Genomic DNA, 18,035 nt, shown 5'->3' with positions numbered 1-18,035 from the left:
ACTGTTGATTTATGAAATCCGCACCCCTCCTCGGAGTACCATCTGAATACAACTGAGAACCGTCAGTGTGTTGAAATAATTTCAGGGTGAAAACAGCTCAGAAGCACGAACAATATTTGGCGTTTTTGTGACGTCAGAAAGTGGCAAATGCAGTTCCCTAAATTCCCTCTCAAATAAAATGTTAAAGAATTATTGCTCTAAAAGCTATTATTTTTTCTGGGTAAATTTAATTTTATATAAACTTATGTAATAAGACAGTTGAATGCGTCACGGCACGCCTTCTTTGCTGCTCTAAAGGGGAAAAATAATGTTGACAGGTGGAAATTGGACTACAAATCCCGCATATCACAGGGCGCCATTGCCTGTTTGTAGAGGAAAGGGGACTCCTTTCAGCAACATTCTTCTCTATCCTGTCTTCTCTTATGGCCGTATGAGCTATATTTTCCGGCTGTTGCCGTAAAGAATTCATGGGTTTGGGTATATAGGTGTGTTTTCTGTCCTAGCCTGGCTCTTGTATGCGGTTAGGAAGTATTCGCGCCGTGCTAGGATCGGTTCGATCTGGTTGGTGAGGTAGGGCTTGTTAGCTAGCTCCCATTAGCCTACAGCTATCAGTAGATTTACGGCTTATATCCGCGGCTGTTCTGCCAGGTAGATCAGCTAAAGCTGGAGGCGCGGGTCTGACACAATGGTTGGTCAGTTGCAGATTTCTCTGAGTGTTGACATTGGTAAATAATTTCTCTGTTTCGGGGACAGATCAACGCCACCTTTGTTTGGCTCGAGCACAGCCTGACACGTTTGGCCTGTTTTATTGTCTCGGTACTGTTGTTGTTTTCAGGGTAGGCTGCTTGGCTTATTAGGCTAACTTTGCCGTGTTCGCGTGAACAGAAGGAAACTGTCCGCTGTTCACTCCAGAATATCCCGACAGCCACCCAGACCACCACCAACAACAACATTATGGCGCAACCCGACGCCCCTCATGTAGCCAGTTCACAGAAAGCACTCATGCTGGAACTGAAGAGCCTTCAGGAGGAGCCCGTGGAGGGATTCAAAATAACACTGGTGGACGAGGCTGATTTATACAACTGGGAAGTGGCCATTTTTGGACCACCAAACACTCACTATGAAGGGGGATATTTTAAGGTAAGAAAGCCAAAGTGGTGTGATTACTTCACTTAATGTAATACAATACACAGGCTTTACTGAATGAATAAAGATTGCCACACAATTCAAGCCCCAAAGGTCTCTTTTTGTCCTAGGCTCGAATCAAGTTTCCTCTAGACTACCCTTACTCCCCTCCGGCTTTCCGCTTCCTCACCAAGATGTGGCACCCCAACATCTATGAGGTAACAACTTGACATACTTGAATGCCCTCCCACTGCTGTTTGTGATGGGAGCAGCTGTCCTAGGCTTGCCTCATGATTCATATGATCAAATACCACTTGCATCATGGGGCCCATTAGACCCATTAAAAAAATGTGTTTGTTTGTTTTTGAAGCCTTTAATGGATCAGCGCCACCATACATATCTGAGCTGCTGACACATGTTCCCTTAAGGTTGCTGGCAGTTAATTGACTGCCAGCAACCTTAAGGTGTTCAACCCAGCTGAAAACATCAGGTAGTCAATCTCCATAATCTCTCCGTAGCGGGGGATTGGCTTTTTTTTTTATTTTATTTTTTTTTATTATTTATATTTTGTGTGGTGTGTTTAGTATTTTTATACAGGACTTTATCAGATTCTTGTTTTTTAAAAAAGTGCTCTATAACTAAAACTTGACTTAATCACATTTGAAGGAGCTTTCTTTCCCCTCTGTGTCTTTTAGAATGGAGATGTGTGTATTTCTATACTGCACCCTCCAGTGGACGACCCACAGAGCGGAGAGCTGCCTTCAGAGAGATGGAATCCCACCCAGAACGTCCGGTTAGCACTCCCTCATTATCTCATGTCTCTCCTTTCTTGGGTACCTCCCGTCTTTGTTCTGTGTCAGCCACTTCAATAATTTACCTGAGTCAGAGTCTTATCACATGACATTCATCTTCATTGGCTTCTTTTTACTTGTATCTAGAAACTGAATCCATATGTGGGCATTCAATGTATTATACACCTTGCTAGTTAAAGCAGTTTGAGTCGCCTGTTGTTTTTTGCAGTATGGAGGCATTATCATTCAGTAGGAAGAGGAAGATATCCTCCTTTATACTGTTTTATTATAGTAGAAGTACATTATCATGCATTGCTTTCAGAGCACAAGTTATTACACAAAAATACAAAAGTCACCATTTCTGAACATGCTGAACATTCAGTGACAATCTTAGTGTTGTTTTACGTTGTTGTCTTCGGACAGGGGTCGGCAACCTGCGGCTCCGGAGCCACATGCGGTTCTTTAGTCCTTATAGTGCGGCACTGCGTGGTTTGGGAAAATAAATTTGAAGTATTTGGCTGAAGTGTATTTTATTTATGTTAGGTTTTTTTTTTTTTTTTTTTTTTTTTAACGTGTAGTTCTAAATTGTTAGATTATTGTGATATTGAAATATAAAAATAAAATTATATTCTATTATTTCTTCATCGCTCAAAATAAGCGTCACACTCGCGGAAGCCGGTATACCCGCAGAAACGCCGTGCATTTATCGAGACTTTCAACCCCAGATAGGCCAATTATGGATCTTCGGATCCACATTATGTCAGCAGCTATTCTCCACCGTGAACTATGTTAAAACAAACTCCGCTCACGCCTCACAGATGACAGCTTACAGTCTTGCGTAAAGATGAAAGTGACTTCGTACAGCCCCGATTTGCAGACGCTGTGCGCAGAGGTTCAGGAGCAGAAGTCCCATTGTAAACATACCACGACAGACCTGACGATGTTTGCATGAACATGCTTTTCAGCATCTCTTTATTGACCACTTTTCACACATGGTTGCTGTACGCACACAGATGGCTGCAGCTTTTCAGCTCACAGTTCGACACACACCAACAACAGCATAGAGAGCACAGACGTTAAATCGGCGAGGCGTGATTGCGGGTGCCGCTCAGGTGCGTCCGCCTCCCCTGCAGCGGCGCTGCAGACCACGCCCCGCCACACACATTAACCAGGTAAAATACATATTTAGGCAGAATATTGTAAATATCTATTTCTTTCTTTTTTTTAGCAACATAGTGCTTTTTTTCCCAATAATTTTTTTTAAAAGTCAGGTCAAGGCTCAAAAAACCCAAAGGCGATATAAGGGTGGCGGCTTACAGTTTTTGTTTGCTACATGGATCATTTTAGTTCAGCTGGGTGTCTTTCCTTTTGTTATATTTCTTTAAGAGTTCAAAATGTGTTAATTACATAAATAAAATTTAGTTTTTGCTGTAGCACTTCATGGATTTCATAAGCAACACACCTTAGTTGTTCACACAAAGTATAAAGGTAAAAAACAATATATACAGTGTTATCTTCATTTTAGATGTCAAAAAGTATTTGTGGCTCCCAGTGTTTTCTTTTGCGTGGAAACCGGGTCCAAATGGCTCTTTTGGTGTTAAAGATTGCTGATCCCTGTCTTAGGACAACAATCCTCCTCAACCTTGTTTTAATAAGATTTACAAAGGCGTAGAGAGGTCTGTTTTAATCAAAACAGTCCAGTGTTCTAGTTGCTCATTGTTTTATCCAGTGCAAGTTACCTCACTGTCATTTACAGCATTTTTGAAAAGTTTAAAATAATCTATCTGCCAGAATAATTAGCATTATATCCATAATTGGAGACTCTTTATCCAAATTTCTAAATTCACCCAAGTCTAAAATAAAATGTGTTTTAAAAAATTAACATAAGGGAGAAAGTAGAAATTAGTTCCTTTTTTTTTTTTTCTTTTTGTTTTAATTCCCATAACTTGTGTGTTCGTGTCCTGCAGTAGATGCCACGCTGACTGCCACCTTTGTGTTTGCTTCCAGGACCATTCTGCTGAGTGTGATCTCACTGCTGAATGAACCCAACACCTTTTCTCCTGCCAATGTGGACGCGTCTGTCATGTACCGCAAATGGAGAGACAGCAAAGGCAAAGACCGGGAGTATGTGGAGATCATCAGGTAAACAGTTTGCATGATTCACAGTTAAAAGAAATGGTGTAAACTCACTCGCTGTGCAAAACAAAAGTCATTTCATGTCAGATGTATCCTGTAGTTGTAGAGAAGATTTTACTGATTCAGAGGGTCAAACTAATGCCTTGCATCAAGCAGAGAAATACAGATGTAGTGATTGTTGAAACAGCTAAAACTGTCCAGTGCATTATTAAAACTTGGTGAACCGCCATTCTTCTGGGAATAAATGTGTTCAGAAAATAAAAATCTTGAATGTTCAAAGCTGGAGTTCACTCCAAAAAAAAACCTCCAGAGGGAAGTACCTCGGAGGCGACCTAACCAGATGACTGTTGTGGGTGTGTGGACTCTGTACTTGTAAAATATTGATAGCATAAAGGTAAAATTTTGCACAGCTTCATTCATGTAGCAAAAGATCAGCTGACTGTTGGCGGATAAGGTGGGAACTTTTCTTCAGATTTCTTTGATCTTTTATGGAAAGACAGAAAATGATAGTAAATCTCCAGCTGTTTGTAATGACGCCACTCGATCTCCCCTCAGAAAACAAGTGTTGGCTACCAAGGCTGAAGCTGAGCGCGATGGCGTGAAAGTGCCCACTACGCTGGCGGAGTACTGCGTCCGCACACGCGCCCCAGCCCCCGACGAAGGCTCCGACCTCTTCTATGACTATTGCTACGACGAAGACGACGTGGAAGGCGAGGATGGCGACTGTTGCTATGACGAAGACGACTCAGGCAATGAGGAGTCCTGACACGCTTTTTTCCGGCACCCCGATCTTAGCTGACGTGTGCTACCCTTCCTCTCTCTGCCCGGGTTGCCAGATATTCTAGGTTTACAACCAGGAAAGATTGGAAGCTTCCCTCCTCTAAACCAACACAGAGCTTTTTTCCTCTCGCCTCTGAATGCGTCTTGGAGGTTGAAATTGATGCCTTGCTGAGGAAGGCTCTGACCTGGTAAGATTTGCACCAGCACAAAAGTCACCAGTTTCTTCAGTTTTTATCATCACCTAAATCCTTACTTTAAAGAAAATAAAAAAACATAACTCTCACATACCCTGCCGAGTTTCTCAGTCCCATGTATAGTGTAAGGTGTTGTGGGGTTAAAAAAACAAACAAAAAACCCAACTGTCAACAATAGCAACATTTGCACTGGTGCAAACACTTCCAAACATTTCTCAGCCTGTCTTTTGCATATCTTTCTTTCCCTAATTGTAACTGGTTATTGCTCACTGCTAGTTGGTCACAGTGATGAACAGAAGATTGAGGACTTCAAACAGCACGTTTGCTGTGCTGCAAATATTCTGTTTTTTGTTTTGTTTTTGGGTTTGTTTGTCTTTTTTCTCCCCTCTCCAAGTGTCACAGTCTGATCCGCTTTGATAGGACAAGACCTTAATTGTCACATGACGATGTTTTCAAAGTTCCTGTGCATGCCGGAACTTCTTTTCAAAGCTTTTTGTCTCTTTTACTGGTGGACCGTTTATCTACGTCATGATCCGTGTGATGACAAAGACTTCAACAACAAGGACTCTCTGCCCGGAGGACCGGCTGGCTCAATCGGAAGGTCAAATCCTCACGTGAACTTTTTTTTTCTGTTTTTTTTCCTAACATGAAGTTGATCTTTGCCGTGTTTTCTTCTGGTTACTGTTGGATGTATTTCTCCTGTCATTTTAAGTGTAGGGTTGTGTTATTTGAAGTAGTTCAGATTAAGAGTTGTGTAGGATGATCACCAGGGAGTTGTTGGGGCGGAGCTAATTATTGATCAGAATTGCATTTCTCCTCGGGGGAGGTCACTCGCTGATGGGCCCCACTTGACCCAAAGACCAAAAGAAGTGTGTTTTAAAGAAAGCCCAAAACATTTGGTAACTGTTTGTCGCACTCTGTTTGCTCTTTGTGTTCTCTCTTGCAAGCTTGTTTTCATTTTACTGTTTTCTTCAGATAGATGTTATGCCTGTGTTTTGTTTTTTTTGTTTTTTGCTTGAGAATGAGTTATGTGATGACGAGATTATTAGGTTTGATTGACAGAAACAATTGTAGGTATTGTCTCATAATCTATGATCCCACACTTCTCAACAAGGTTCTTTCTTTTCTTTTTTTCTCCTGCCAGTCCTCGGAAGTGAACAAGACCATCATGTTTTATTCTTCCATTGCTATTCTGTCTTAGTTGAGATTGGACTTTTTTCTTTTTCTTCTGTGTGTGTGTGGGTGTGCTCTGTGTGAACCTTTTCATCAGCAATATTGATTGTTTTAATTAAATTGGGAAGTCATACTGAATTTCTCAGGATAATGAATTACATGTGACACAACAATTGAGAAAAAGTAACTATTTTCCTCTTTCGGTGGTCTTCAGTGTTGGTTTGCATCTTTAACAGGAACCGTGACAGATATGCACATATAGCTGTATGAATGATTACTATGTTGTTTTATTCACCTGTGTATTTTTTTTATTTTTCAGCTATTTAAAAACTGAAAAAATAAAGATTTATTTGGAAGAAAAAAAGACCCACAGAGCTTTTTCTTCTGTTTCACTTGATTTGTATGCCTGCATTTAAGCGGGTTACTTTTTGTATTTTAAGAATTTTTGATATTTTGGTTTTATTATTAGCAAAGCTGCATAGCTATTTGTAAAAAAGGTTACTATAAGGTAAAGGCTGCTTTTTCTTCTTGATTCCTTAATACATAATTGGGGCGATTGTGGCTCAAGAGTTGGGAGTTCACCTTGTAATCAGAAGGTTGCTGGTTCGAGCCCCGGCTTGGACAGTCTCGGTTGTTGTGTCCTTGGGCAAGACTCTTGGTGGTGGTCAGAGGGCCCAGTGGCGCCAGTGTCCGGCAACCTCTCCTCTGTCAGTGCGCCCCAGGGTGGCTGTGGCTACAATGTAGCTTGCCATCACCAGTGTGTGAATGTGTGTGAATGGGTGGATTACTGAACGTGTAAAGCACTTTGGGGTCCTTAGGGACTAGTAAAGCGCTATACAAATACAGGCCATTTACCATTTACAGGTTTCATGTTGGAGCATGTGGGTCTGACTGTCATGTTATTTCCATTATTATCCACTGATTTCACAATAAACTGCACCGTTTGCTTCACAAGCTGTGTGCAGCAGCTCTCAATGTGAAGATATATTTTTATTTATTTCTAGTTTATTATGTTATTCTTATTTTGTGCACTTCTGCGTACTTTGTGCTACAGAAACAGTTATAGTACCAAAACTTTTTCTGGAGACGTATGCTTATGCTTTTCTTTTTTGTAACTTTCATCTATTCGCCTGATTGGTGGGAATCAAACTCAGCAGATTTAGACATGACTGTAAAACACAGTGATATAAGCAGACTGAGTGGTATAGAAACAAGCAGGCACACAAGCTGACACCAATCAGAAACTGCTTTGAATATTTCAAATATTTTTAAGCATTTCAGGCAAAATCTTCACATTTTCTGCATTCACATTGCTTTTTTTTTTTTTTTTTTTTTTTTTTTTTAAAGTTAGTTACTGTTGCCTCACTTGATATTTTCTCTTTTTCTGACTATACTCTATAAACTGTAGAGATGGTTGTGGGGTAAAATCCCAGGACCAGCTCATCTAGAACCAACAACTGTTACGTTCAGAGTCCCTAAATCACTTTTCTTTCTCATTCTGATCCTCAGTATGAACTTCAGGAGGTTGTCTTGACCATGTCTGCACAAATAAATGGACTGAGCTACTGCCATATAATTGGCTGCTTAGATCTTTCCATTAAGGAGCTCTGTGGCGCGCCTAATAAAGTGACGGGGAATTGTATCTATAAAACAGTCTTCATTCACAATGTAGTGCTATTAAAATGATTTTCAAATAATAATGTTAACTCAAGATAATTTATTACAAAAAATTTGTTTATTTCTTAAGATATCCATCATTTTGTTTATTAACTTTAATTTATTAAGAGACCTTTAGCATCCGTTGGTATATATGTAACAACTTGGAGGTTCAATGTGGAACGTCTTCTGAACACAGAGGTGAAGTCTTAATTTCCCAAAGTCCTTGAATGCAGCATCACCCAGTCGCTTTTTGATGTCGTCATCGTAACTATCGCTTGGTAAATTTTCGCCGCCCGGACAAAACACGACTAATTTTATTAAAGAAAAAAAAACAAAAGTACACTACCGTCTGCAGCCATGTCTGTGAATTATGCAGCTGGACTCACGCCGTACGCAAACAAAGGTGTCTGCGGACTTCCTGAGGTAATTGAAGCTTTAAGAGCAGGTAGCTAGCAGGTTAGCCGCGGACGTTTGTCGCATAGTACGTTTGGAGAGCTTGGTCTTTAAAAACGGCAACATCCGAAAGTAACACGAAGAGCTTCTGTTTGTCTCCAAGCATCGGATAATAATCCACGAGTAATATCACATTAGTTATACGTATTTTATTAGGAAGTGCACAGATCGTATACTGATACTATCTTCAGCACACACGTATAGATCTGAAAGCTACAAGGGGAGGGGGTTAGAGGAGTCACAAATACCAGTACTTCAAAACTGTCAGTGTTTCTTTTAAATCAGTGCTGAGCTGTAATAAACTGTGTTACAGCTGTGTGCTTGTACCTTTTGTCAAACAGACTTATTCATTGTAATTTGATTTGAATGTGGCTCTCGGTCAGCTCTTGAAGTCGCGTTTTTCTCTTCTGCTGCAGCACTTTGATAATCCTGAGGAGCTGAAGGCCAAGGTGGAAACTCTAGCTCAGCTGATTAAAGAATCTCAGTACTTGGTTGTCCACTCGGGAGCTGGGATCAGCACCTCGGCAGGTATCCCCGACTTCAGGTGAGACAAGAACAAAAGTGTTTTTTTTGTTGTTGTTTTTTTATGTTGACGTGCAGTTTTTTGCATAGATTGTGCACCTCTAGGCCAAGTTACATTTTCTTTTAGAAGTGCAAAGAAGGAAATACAGTTCCAACAAAAACAAATATTATGTTTGTTTTCTGGAGCCCAAATCTTAAGAAAAGAAAACACAAGACATACTTAATTTATCTCAGATTTGGGAAGTTCTTTTCTTACAGCAGGTCAAAATCATCACCATCATCACCTTGGCAGATGATACAGTTGGGACACTGAGTAAAATGTGAATTAAAAACACAGTCTAATTATTTGCAAATCTCATAAACCCACATTTTTTTCACAACAGAAAAGGAAACAGTTAAAGTGTTTAAATTCAGACATTTTACTACTTCGCGTAAAATATTAGCTAATTTTGAATTTAATGGCAGCAGAGCAAATCAAAAAATTTGCAGTCACATGCTTTGATTTTAATGATGCACCAGATGTTTTTCCACCAAGACTCTTCTACTGTGAATCTATGCCATTGTGATAGATGCAGTATCCACAGAAGATGCCGCCTAGTTGTTAATTAAAATATATGTAGCATCTGATTGTTTTGATTTTATGAAATCTGAGTTGCAGTTAAGAAATTTTATCAGTTTAAAAAAAGTCAGTGTTACCGATTCATTCCGATTATTATAATGCTGTTAATTTAGAGTTTTGATCAGCAGTGATTAAAACTGGCAGTAAAACCTCACTGTTGCTTAATGATAAAATCTTCCAAGTGTGTTTTATCCTTTGAGCCCGAAGTTGGCCAGTGTTGCTTCACGGTTTTGTCACTGAATATTTTTCAGATGGAAATTTTATGCTTTAATTGACCTTAAAGAGTGAAGTCATGAAATTTAATAGGCAGCACAAATGAATGATTCTGATTGTTTGTTTGTTTTTAATTTGTTTAATTGTTCTCTTATGATTAGCACATATTAGCATCATCAAATATCATAGCTACAGAAATTGTTACTGTGTGCAGAAAAGCTGTGTTGTGCAGTCATGAGCTCCACCAACTAAGAACAGCCATGCACCACCACCCACAGGATCCAGAAATAGCTATCAAGCTGTCAATCCCTTCCATGTCTGGGCCGGGTGAGGTTTCCTGTGTTGAGTCCAATTAAGTCAGGACTACGACAATATTTGATTGTCTTTGAACCTTGTTCTTGAAAGTCGGAGAGGTCAGGAGATAGAGAAGGTCATCTACCAATTAGTAGGTTGGTGGTTCGATCCCTGGCCGCTCCAGTCTGCATGCCAAATATTCTTTGGCAAGATCCTAACCCCAAATTGGTCTCCAATGTAAGTAAGCGCTTAAGCATAAGGGGAAAAAAGTGCTTGTGTAAATGAGGCATGTTGGGAGAATAGAAAGCGCTATATAAGAATCAATCTATTCACTGTGAGCTGAGCATTTCTGATATCTTTTTGGTATTTTGGGAGATGTAACAAGCACCTCTCGGCTTATTCTCCTGTTTCTCTTGTAGTACCGTGATTTGAGCAGAGGAGGGTGGTGCTTGCTTACTTCACATAAGGTCTAGCACTGTGTAACACGCACTGAAAATATAATGGAAAATACTTCTATTGTCTACTTAGATTGTCTTTGGTACTGTGGCAAATGTTTGCCTCCCGAATGCAGAGATGTGGAGCGGATAGAGGTCTTCATTGTAGTCATTCAGTTGTACTATAGATTATGTGAATTCACACAAACGCATAAATACTCGGATGTGAAGGCAAATTAATATTTCATTGCTTCGCCTGTCAGCCAGGTGGAGTTGACCTTGGAGGGTTTATCATTAGAGCCAAGATTAAAACATACACATAAAGCTCACAAATGCAAACTGTGTTCCCTCTGCTGCTCAGACACACATAAACACACGTACTCCAGATCAGAAGAAATTCAGCTCATTAAGTTACTGTTACTGACACCTTAATACGTAAATGTAACAGCTTCACAGACTAATGTCGCGCAGCATCGTTCACGGGGTGATTAGGGTGTTGTATGCGATGCACGCATCACTCCCTCACTGCCGATGAGGCTTTGAGCCGGTCGGCTGAAAGACGGGGTTTTTAAAGTCCAAGCTGAGAGCAAAAGATGAGACATGTGGTTGTCTTTTTGGATTTGTAGGATGCGCTCTATCGTCTGATGCTTAATGATAAGTTGCATGCCCTCAGAGTAACTTGGCAACTGTCACGGTGTTAGACAGCTCCAGCAGCGAGTGTACCACTGTGTTCATCCAACCATTCAGACATCCACAACTGACAGATAATCACAGGAGCAGAAACGGAACAATTTCACATTGAACATCATCCACATAGTCAACAAAAGTTTTCCTCTCTAATCTTTATTTTCTTTCAGGGGTCCCAAGGGTGTGTGGACTCTTGAAGAAAAGGGTGAGTCACCTCATTTTGATACTACATTTGAAGATGCTCGCCCAAGCTTCACTCACATGGCTCTCCTGGGACTGCAGAGGGCAGGGTACCTCAAATATCTCATCAGCCAGAATGTGGATGGCCTGCATGTGCGATCAGGCTTCCCCAGGTAATTTAAATCGTAGAGACATTGCTATTCTCTATATGCGACTATACAGTATATGTCAGATCTTAAGAATATCACTAACTTTCACGATGAATGCTTTGGAGCTGAAGCAGAATGAATGGAGGAGGTGTAAAGTAGCTCTTTAGCTTTCAGCCTGACTTGTTTATGAAATGCATGCAGCAACCACATTACTGTTGTTTTCCCCCAATCATATCAATTCATTCCCACATGTGACTCATTGTGTAAATTTTGAAGCTGCTGCTGTGTGATAACAGCTGCGGTGAATAGCTTGAAATAATTTTCAGTGCAATGGAAAATGTTTGGTCTGAGTCTGGGTTACACAGCCATGTTGGACTAACCCAAGGCCAGGAGTCCTATTTTTAATTCAGCACATACATCCAGCCTTTATGCATATTGGAAGGCTTGCTTTCCCTGGAAGCCGGGGGTTTTTTTTCGGGGGTTTTTTCTAAGCCTTCCTCCACCCTCGGTCAGGTTTTTTAAATGAGACCAGGAAGCGTAGCGGTGGTTCTCTGAGGAAATAATTAAGCTGGCGAAGGAAACCAGTTGGGCCTAATCGGCACAGGTGCCAGGTGATGCTCAGAAACTAATATGAGTGCTCAGAATATTTATAAGAGTCCAAGTTGAAAAGAAGGATAGAGAAAAAGTTGAGCTGTAGTGTCCTCACATTACAGGGTTTTTCCTGGGTCGAAATAGCCTTTGTTGGATGTTATGTACGGTAACAGGCCATGAATCGGTGGTATTTGGCTGAAATATTCACAGGTTTTTATTACACTATATTGGCAGAAGCATTTACTCAGCCATTCAAATCATTTAATCCATTGCCACAGGTGTATAAAAAAACAGCACCCAGCATGCATCATGGTGTGGGGGGGGCCCACATGAGCGAGTTTGGTGTGGAAAAATTTGACCCACCTACACAGAGTCCTGACGTCAAACCAATAGGACACCCTTGGATGAATTAGAGCGGAGACTGCAAGCCAGGCCTTCTCTTCCAACATCAGTGTCTGACCTCACAAATGCACTTTAGGAAAAATGCCAAAAAATTTCCATAAGCACTCTTAAACCTCGTGGAAAGCCTTCCCGGAAGAGTTGAAGCCAGGATGTCGCTCAGGTTCATATGGGTGTAGAGGCAGTGAAACCTCAGTTAACGAACCTACTTTAAAAAGTATTTTATAACATTGGTGGTTATTTAGTTTCAGTTCTGGCACCAAAAAGTTATATCTGCGTTGGCGACGGTGAATAACACGAATACCATCTGCCTCTCTCTGTCAGGGATTTGTTATCAGAGCTTCATGGGAACATGTTTGTGGAGGAGTGTGAGAAGTGTGGCAGGTATGTGCATGCACACAAACACAAAAAGTTACATTTTGATAAAAACAGCTTGTCTTACATTGAATTCACATTTCATTAGGCGCTTGTTTGGCAGTACCAGCAGCAAAGCACAAGGCTGCCACATAGTGCGTAAAGCATGCAAATAAGAGGATCTGTTTATGTTTACTGCTTAAGAATGCACGTATCCAAGGAGTCCTGCACCTTACATTTCCTACGGTCACAATGGACTTTCTACCATCTCCCTCCTGGAATTTGCACACAATCTACATGGGTAATGTGTTGATCAAAACATGCCGTGGTAGTATTCCTCTTTATGTATTCAGAGGAGTTCCATAAGTACACAGATAGTTGCTCAGAAGAGCCCTGAAGCAGATGCCCCGCAGCAGTAGAAACCCCATGCTGGTTTCCACTTCCAGCAGGTAAAAACAAAAACTGGCAACACTCAAAGACGTAAATGTAAGGAGTGGTTCCCCCTGCACACGTAAGGGATCCTAATGTGAAATGAATCTGGAAAGAGCAGGACCGCAGCAGCTTAATCCACACTCACTATCTCCAAATGCTCTCAGTAACATTGCAGTGACTTTACTTTGTTCCAGTGACCTTCAAAGTTGTTAGATTACCGCCGGGATTAGGTGGAAAAAAAGGGGCTTGAGAATTAATGCATGTTTAAACAGGTCTGCGAGAGTTTCATGATGTGGTTAAATCCCTGAAATCTTTAGAGAACCTTTTTGGAAAGTCCACCGTTTAGGTCTAAAAGACGTGTGGTTTGAAGTAGCCACTGAGTGTCAGGCTTTGTGTAAAATTAGACCTTGCTTTGATGCCTTGGGAGCAGCTTGATCTTCTTTCTTGTAATTCATGTAAAGCTGCTGTGGACGCACTGAGAATTAAATGGAATTCTTGTTGGTTTTCCAGGCAGTACGTCCGAGAAAAGGTGATCGGTGTGATGGGCCTGAAACCGACAGGACGCTACTGTGAGGTGGTACGATCCAGGGGGCTCAGAGCGTGCAGGTGACACATGCGTAGGCTTGTGCATTTTAAAGACTCGAAAAGTGAGTCATTGTTGATTTATTATTTCCTTTGTGTTTCCTTAATACTAAAGAGGGAAGCTGATCAGCACTATACTTGACTGGGAGGATGCTCTTCCTGACAGAGATCTGAACAAAGCAGATGACGCAAGCAGGTGAGAGGTGCAGTAGTTTGAACTCCTTTTTTTACTTTATATTGTAGATGTTCTTTGTTTAACCATCTGCTTTGATAAGGCGGAAACAGAAAATGTATGCTCTTTTCTGTCAGAGTTCCTCTGACATGTCTGGGTTTTTTTTCTCAATATAAAGCGAAAGCAGTTCAAACACATCCTGTGAACTGAAAAATGTGGAAACTGTTTGATTTGCTTTAGCCTTCTGTGGCTCTGCTATTGATCCTGACATGCAAAGAAGACCTTATTTGAAAACCTTTTTAGGGATTATATATGCATTGCAGTGCGCTTTGATGTCCCCATTTTCCTCTGGAGTGTGAACATTTGCATTCTTTCCCTCTGCAACAAAAAAACCCTCTTATTGCTTATGTGTCACCTTGATGCGCCGTTTGTAATGGATGTATTATTACTAACTAAAGTACAAAGGGGAGATTTGGAGCTCTGACCATTGAACTCTGAATTATGTGTTCATGGCAGCGGAAAAAGGTGAAAAATTACCGAGCTGTAATCAATGTGAGGTTTAGCTGCAGTTCATGCAGTGGATTTGTCCGGGCGCAGACCTGGGAATCCGTCCGTTGCACCGGTTTGAAGATGAAAACGACCAAATTTGTCTGAGCTCAAGCGAGCAGGGGACAGCACAGTGCAGGAGTTCAGCATGTGTTCATTGCACAGCTGGAAGTGTTGCGTGTGATCAGACTGTATATACTGAAATTTGATTTCTGGCTTTAGTTGTGTTTATTTTATTTGTGGTTTAGGATTGGAGCTGCATACACTAAGTATCTGTTTTAGTATCTGTTTTATTTATTTGTTTGCCATTTTTGCCTTTGTGACTGTAACAGCCGAGGCCAGAGGGAGGGACTGTGTGTTTGGTTTGGACTGCTTCTCACATATGAACACAATATCTCTTGACAGCCTTGAGCGGATTTCTTCAAAGTTAGAACAAACTGATTAGAATTCATAGTGAACGCTCACTGGAAACGCTCAGTGTGGCTTTAAAAAAAAAAAAAAGAAGACATTTTTCGTACCATAACGCAGAAGCTAATTTGCTATTTATAACAACAAACAGCACAAGTATGTTATAGAATCAAATTGCAAAAGCTGTAGTCTGAAGAGTAACTCACGCGCTGTACCTTGACTGGCTGACATAGAAAGTGCCTTGAAGCTGACCTTGCCATTCATTCAGTTTCAGCCAGGATAAATGAGCTTTAACTGCCTTTTTACTGACAGATACAAACGTATATATACACGGGCCAAAGACGTGACATTTTATCGAGGTGTATAGTTTCTGTTCATTCATTTTATGACATTGTGGAGTTTATTCTATAAAACTTATTTTTAATTGAATAGATTTTCATTGCATTCAAATATATATTCTTTAACAATGTCAGGTGCCTTAGCTGCCTGTTGAATGAACAGATTTGGACGACTAAAAATGCTGTTCAAATGATAATAAATTTAAAGTAAAAAACTGTGGAGCGGTTTTCAGCCATCCGTCTTCTTCTGGTTATCCAATTCGGGGTTGCGGGACAGCTGGAGCCTATCCCAGCTGCGAGCTGGGGTACACCCTGGACAGTTTGCAAGGCTGACACGGAGATACAGACAACTATTCACACTCGTATTCACACTTATGGCCCATTTAGAATCACCAGTAACCTAACCCCACTAACTTGCATGTCTGTGGACTGTGGGAGGAATCTGGAGTAGTTGGAGAGAATTAGCCCCGGCACAGGGAGAGCATAAAGTAAAAGTCAGGTGGTGCCACTGCAAGAAATGACACCTAAATAAATGAATAATGCAATTTAACACTGTAAGATAATCTATTGGATATATAGATTGCATCAATTATGTACGAATGATGAAGAACTGGTTTGTGTGTGGCGTCGTCCTCTTTAGACGAGCGGACCTGGCTCTGACTCTGGGCACGTCCCTGCAGATCAAACCCAGTGGAGACCTCCCACTCCTCACCAAGCGCAAGGGTGGCAAACTGGTTATTGTCAACCTGCAGCCGACCAAACACGTGAGTGTCATGTATGCAACACCAACACATACAAACGCATGCACGTGTAATTATTTACCTTTGAAGTGTTGAGTGATTTGTGTAAATGCTGGAAAAAACACTGATTATTATCAACCATTACCTCAATGGCTGCAATTTTCTGTGAGTGCAGGACAAGCATGCACACCTGCGTATCCATGGTTATGTGGACGACGTCATGAAACAGCTGATGGAGCTGCTGGGACTGGAAATCCCAAAGTGGGATGGACCAACTGTCTGCGAGAGCTCCACAGCTACCACTGAGACCACCGCCGATGTCAAACCACCGCGTGGAGTTACTGCGAAGGAAAAGGTGGAAAAGAACTTTGTTAAGGAGGAGAGGAAAAGAGAAGCTTCACAGCTAACGGACGATGGAAGCGTTAAGGAGGAGACAGTTTCAGTAAAGAGGGAGAGAGCGGACCTCCCAGTGGAGATAAATGAAGAGAAATAGCCTCAGGTGCTCTTTCTGAAAAGCACGCCACAAACCCGTCCACAACAGAACCTCACAGCCGAAGGTGATTTGAGCTGTTTCACGGAGGTCAGAGCTTCTTCTCATCTGGAACAAAGACTTTTCTAGTGCTGTAGTGGGTTTTTTAATCAGAGATTTCTGACACTCCCCTTGCTGTCATGTTAAGCGGCGATGTGAAACTGATGCAGCTCGAGCCTGAACGAACTCTTGAGTTACAGAGAGGATGTAAAAGTTCCTCCTGCCACAGTATGGGGCATCTCGGGCAACAAGGTGTTTTGCTTTAGTTGGAGAGCAGGGCTGTTGCAGGTGGGATAATGAGATGAGATCTGGAACACTTCATGACAAATATAGTTTTAATCAGGTTTGTAAGATAGCTGCACCATATTAAAGCTTTATTCATAGCCATGTGCTCCAGATCTCATCCCTGGAGACCTTGTCTCTAAAGACTCTTTAGTTCAGTAGATAATGAAAAGGAGAAAGCAAGCAAGCATTTAGAAAATATGAATAACAAGTATCTACTTTGAGTTGAGGGAAATTTCAGTTTTGATTCATAATCATGCTGTATATTTTTAGGAAAATATTTATAACTCAGGATAAAAGTACTGTGCTCTCAGTTTGTTTGTTTGTTTCATACAGTTTGTATATGTTTTGACAATAAACACCAAAAAATCTGTGGAACAATCTGTATACAGTGTTGCTTAGTGGAGATCAGCATTTGAGAGAACCTGGACTAAGCTGTGCTGTGCTGGGATAGTGTGTGACTAATTGTGTTTGCTGTGATTTTACACCTCTGAGGTCAACATTTCAACACTTTAGTAATGTTCAGATTCTCTCTAATTGTGTATCGCTGCTTTATGAATGAATGCTGTTATAAGGTCTATGGCAGAAATGACCTCAGTGACGAAAGGAGAGAAGAACATCTGTTTTTTTTTCCCACCCCCACCTAAGTCAAATTGGTGCTGCATCTGGATTGCACTTACCTTCTCTATTTTATGAAGCCAGAATATCCATTTTGTGTAATGGGTCACAGGTGTTTGCAAAGGTAGATAATTACTGCGGCAGACGCGTGGCTGCTTGGCTGTTTCAGTCCATTAAGGCACTTGATCTGACACACACAGAAGCAACAAATGTTAAAGCTAAAAACACAACAGCTGCAGACACAATGGCATACACTTAAACTGCCTGAATGTGAACGGATCATTAGACACTGTCTACCTCTATTTAAATGTGTTTTAATCATGTCTACTCGAGAGATGTCCACATGACCTCTTTTTACCTTCAGAACTGCCTGTGGCTTAGATTCAACAAGGTATAGTAAACTCACTCATGTTTAAGAGACCAGTGCAACAGGCAACATTTCTCCAATTTTTCATTGTCCAATTTAGTGAGCATGTGTAACCTGTGTCATGAAATCAATATCCTTTTTTGCTGTGAAAGTGAAATTTAATTTTTATAGTTCAAAGGGCAAAAAAATACATTAAAAAAGCTTTTTAACCAAAGCAAACGAGACGCATTCAAAAAGGTCCAGGATTCCACTTAAAAATCAAAACGTT

The 18,035-nt window shown here is 41.0% G+C and overlaps 2 protein-coding genes across 4 annotated transcripts; both read left to right on the top strand.

The window, feature by feature from the left end:
• The first annotated feature begins 331 nt into the window (after positions 1 to 331).
• Positions 332 to 6,557, top strand: LOC147308578 (ubiquitin-conjugating enzyme E2 R1-like). Of its 3 annotated transcripts, none has more exons than XM_086271997.1 (6): positions 332 to 725; positions 836 to 1,140; positions 1,257 to 1,343; positions 1,821 to 1,918; positions 3,924 to 4,058; positions 4,608 to 6,557. In XM_086271997.1, the coding sequence occupies exons 2-6, from the start codon at positions 955 to 957 to the stop codon at positions 4,816 to 4,818; spliced, it is 717 nt and encodes a 238-aa protein (XP_086128123.1). In that variant the 5' UTR covers positions 332 to 725; positions 836 to 954; the 3' UTR covers positions 4,819 to 6,557. The 3 variants fall into 3 exon arrangements, 2 of the variants coding, with proteins under 2 accessions (XP_086128123.1, XP_086128122.1); XR_015126048.1 differs by having other exon boundaries at positions 333 to 1,140; positions 4,608 to 5,020; positions 5,576 to 6,557; XM_086271996.1 differs by having other exon boundaries at positions 333 to 1,140.
• A 1,506-nt stretch (positions 6,558 to 8,063) lies between these two features.
• sirt6 (sirtuin 6) lies at positions 8,064 to 18,035 on the top strand. The gene is made up of 8 exons (XM_086272588.1): positions 8,064 to 8,281; positions 8,728 to 8,855; positions 11,251 to 11,433; positions 12,724 to 12,783; positions 13,696 to 13,791; positions 13,883 to 13,963; positions 15,872 to 15,995; positions 16,147 to 18,035. The coding sequence occupies exons 1-8, from the start codon at positions 8,216 to 8,218 to the stop codon at positions 16,462 to 16,464; spliced, it is 1,056 nt and encodes a 351-aa protein (XP_086128714.1). The 5' UTR covers positions 8,064 to 8,215; the 3' UTR covers positions 16,465 to 18,035.

The sequence above is a fragment of the Aulonocara sp. 'chitande type north' Nkhata Bay genome, linkage group LG18 (assembly GCF_057382095.1).
Source record: "Aulonocara sp. 'chitande type north' Nkhata Bay isolate Kocher_YH1m ecotype deep benthic linkage group LG18, A_spYH_male_GT1.1, whole genome shotgun sequence".
NCBI lineage: Eukaryota > Metazoa > Chordata > Actinopteri > Cichliformes > Cichlidae > Aulonocara > Aulonocara sp. 'chitande type north' Nkhata Bay.
This window is presented reverse-complemented; position numbering and strand designations above follow the sequence as displayed.

What these genes read in the sequence shown, in the direction of transcription:
- LOC147308578 (XM_086271997.1), top strand. Translation starts at nt 955, where the DNA reads ATGGCGCAACCCGACGCCCCTCATGTAGCCAGTTCACAGAAAGCACTC. An exon ending in ATGAAGGGGGATATTTTAAG is followed by an intron (nt 1,141 to 1,256) that starts GTAAGAAAGCCA and finishes TTTTTGTCCTAG; the next exon opens with GCTCGAATCAAGTTTCCTCT. An exon ending in AATCCCACCCAGAACGTCCG is followed by an intron (nt 1,919 to 3,923) that starts GTTAGCACTCCC and finishes GTTTGCTTCCAG; the next exon opens with GACCATTCTGCTGAGTGTGA.
- sirt6 (XM_086272588.1), top strand. Translation starts at nt 8,216, where the DNA reads ATGTCTGTGAATTATGCAGCTGGACTCACGCCGTACGCAAACAAAGGT. An exon ending in GTGTCTGCGGACTTCCTGAG is followed by an intron (nt 8,282 to 8,727) that starts GTAATTGAAGCT and finishes CTTCTGCTGCAG; the next exon opens with CACTTTGATAATCCTGAGGA. An exon ending in GAGTGTGAGAAGTGTGGCAG is followed by an intron (nt 12,784 to 13,695) that starts GTATGTGCATGC and finishes TTGGTTTTCCAG; the next exon opens with GCAGTACGTCCGAGAAAAGG.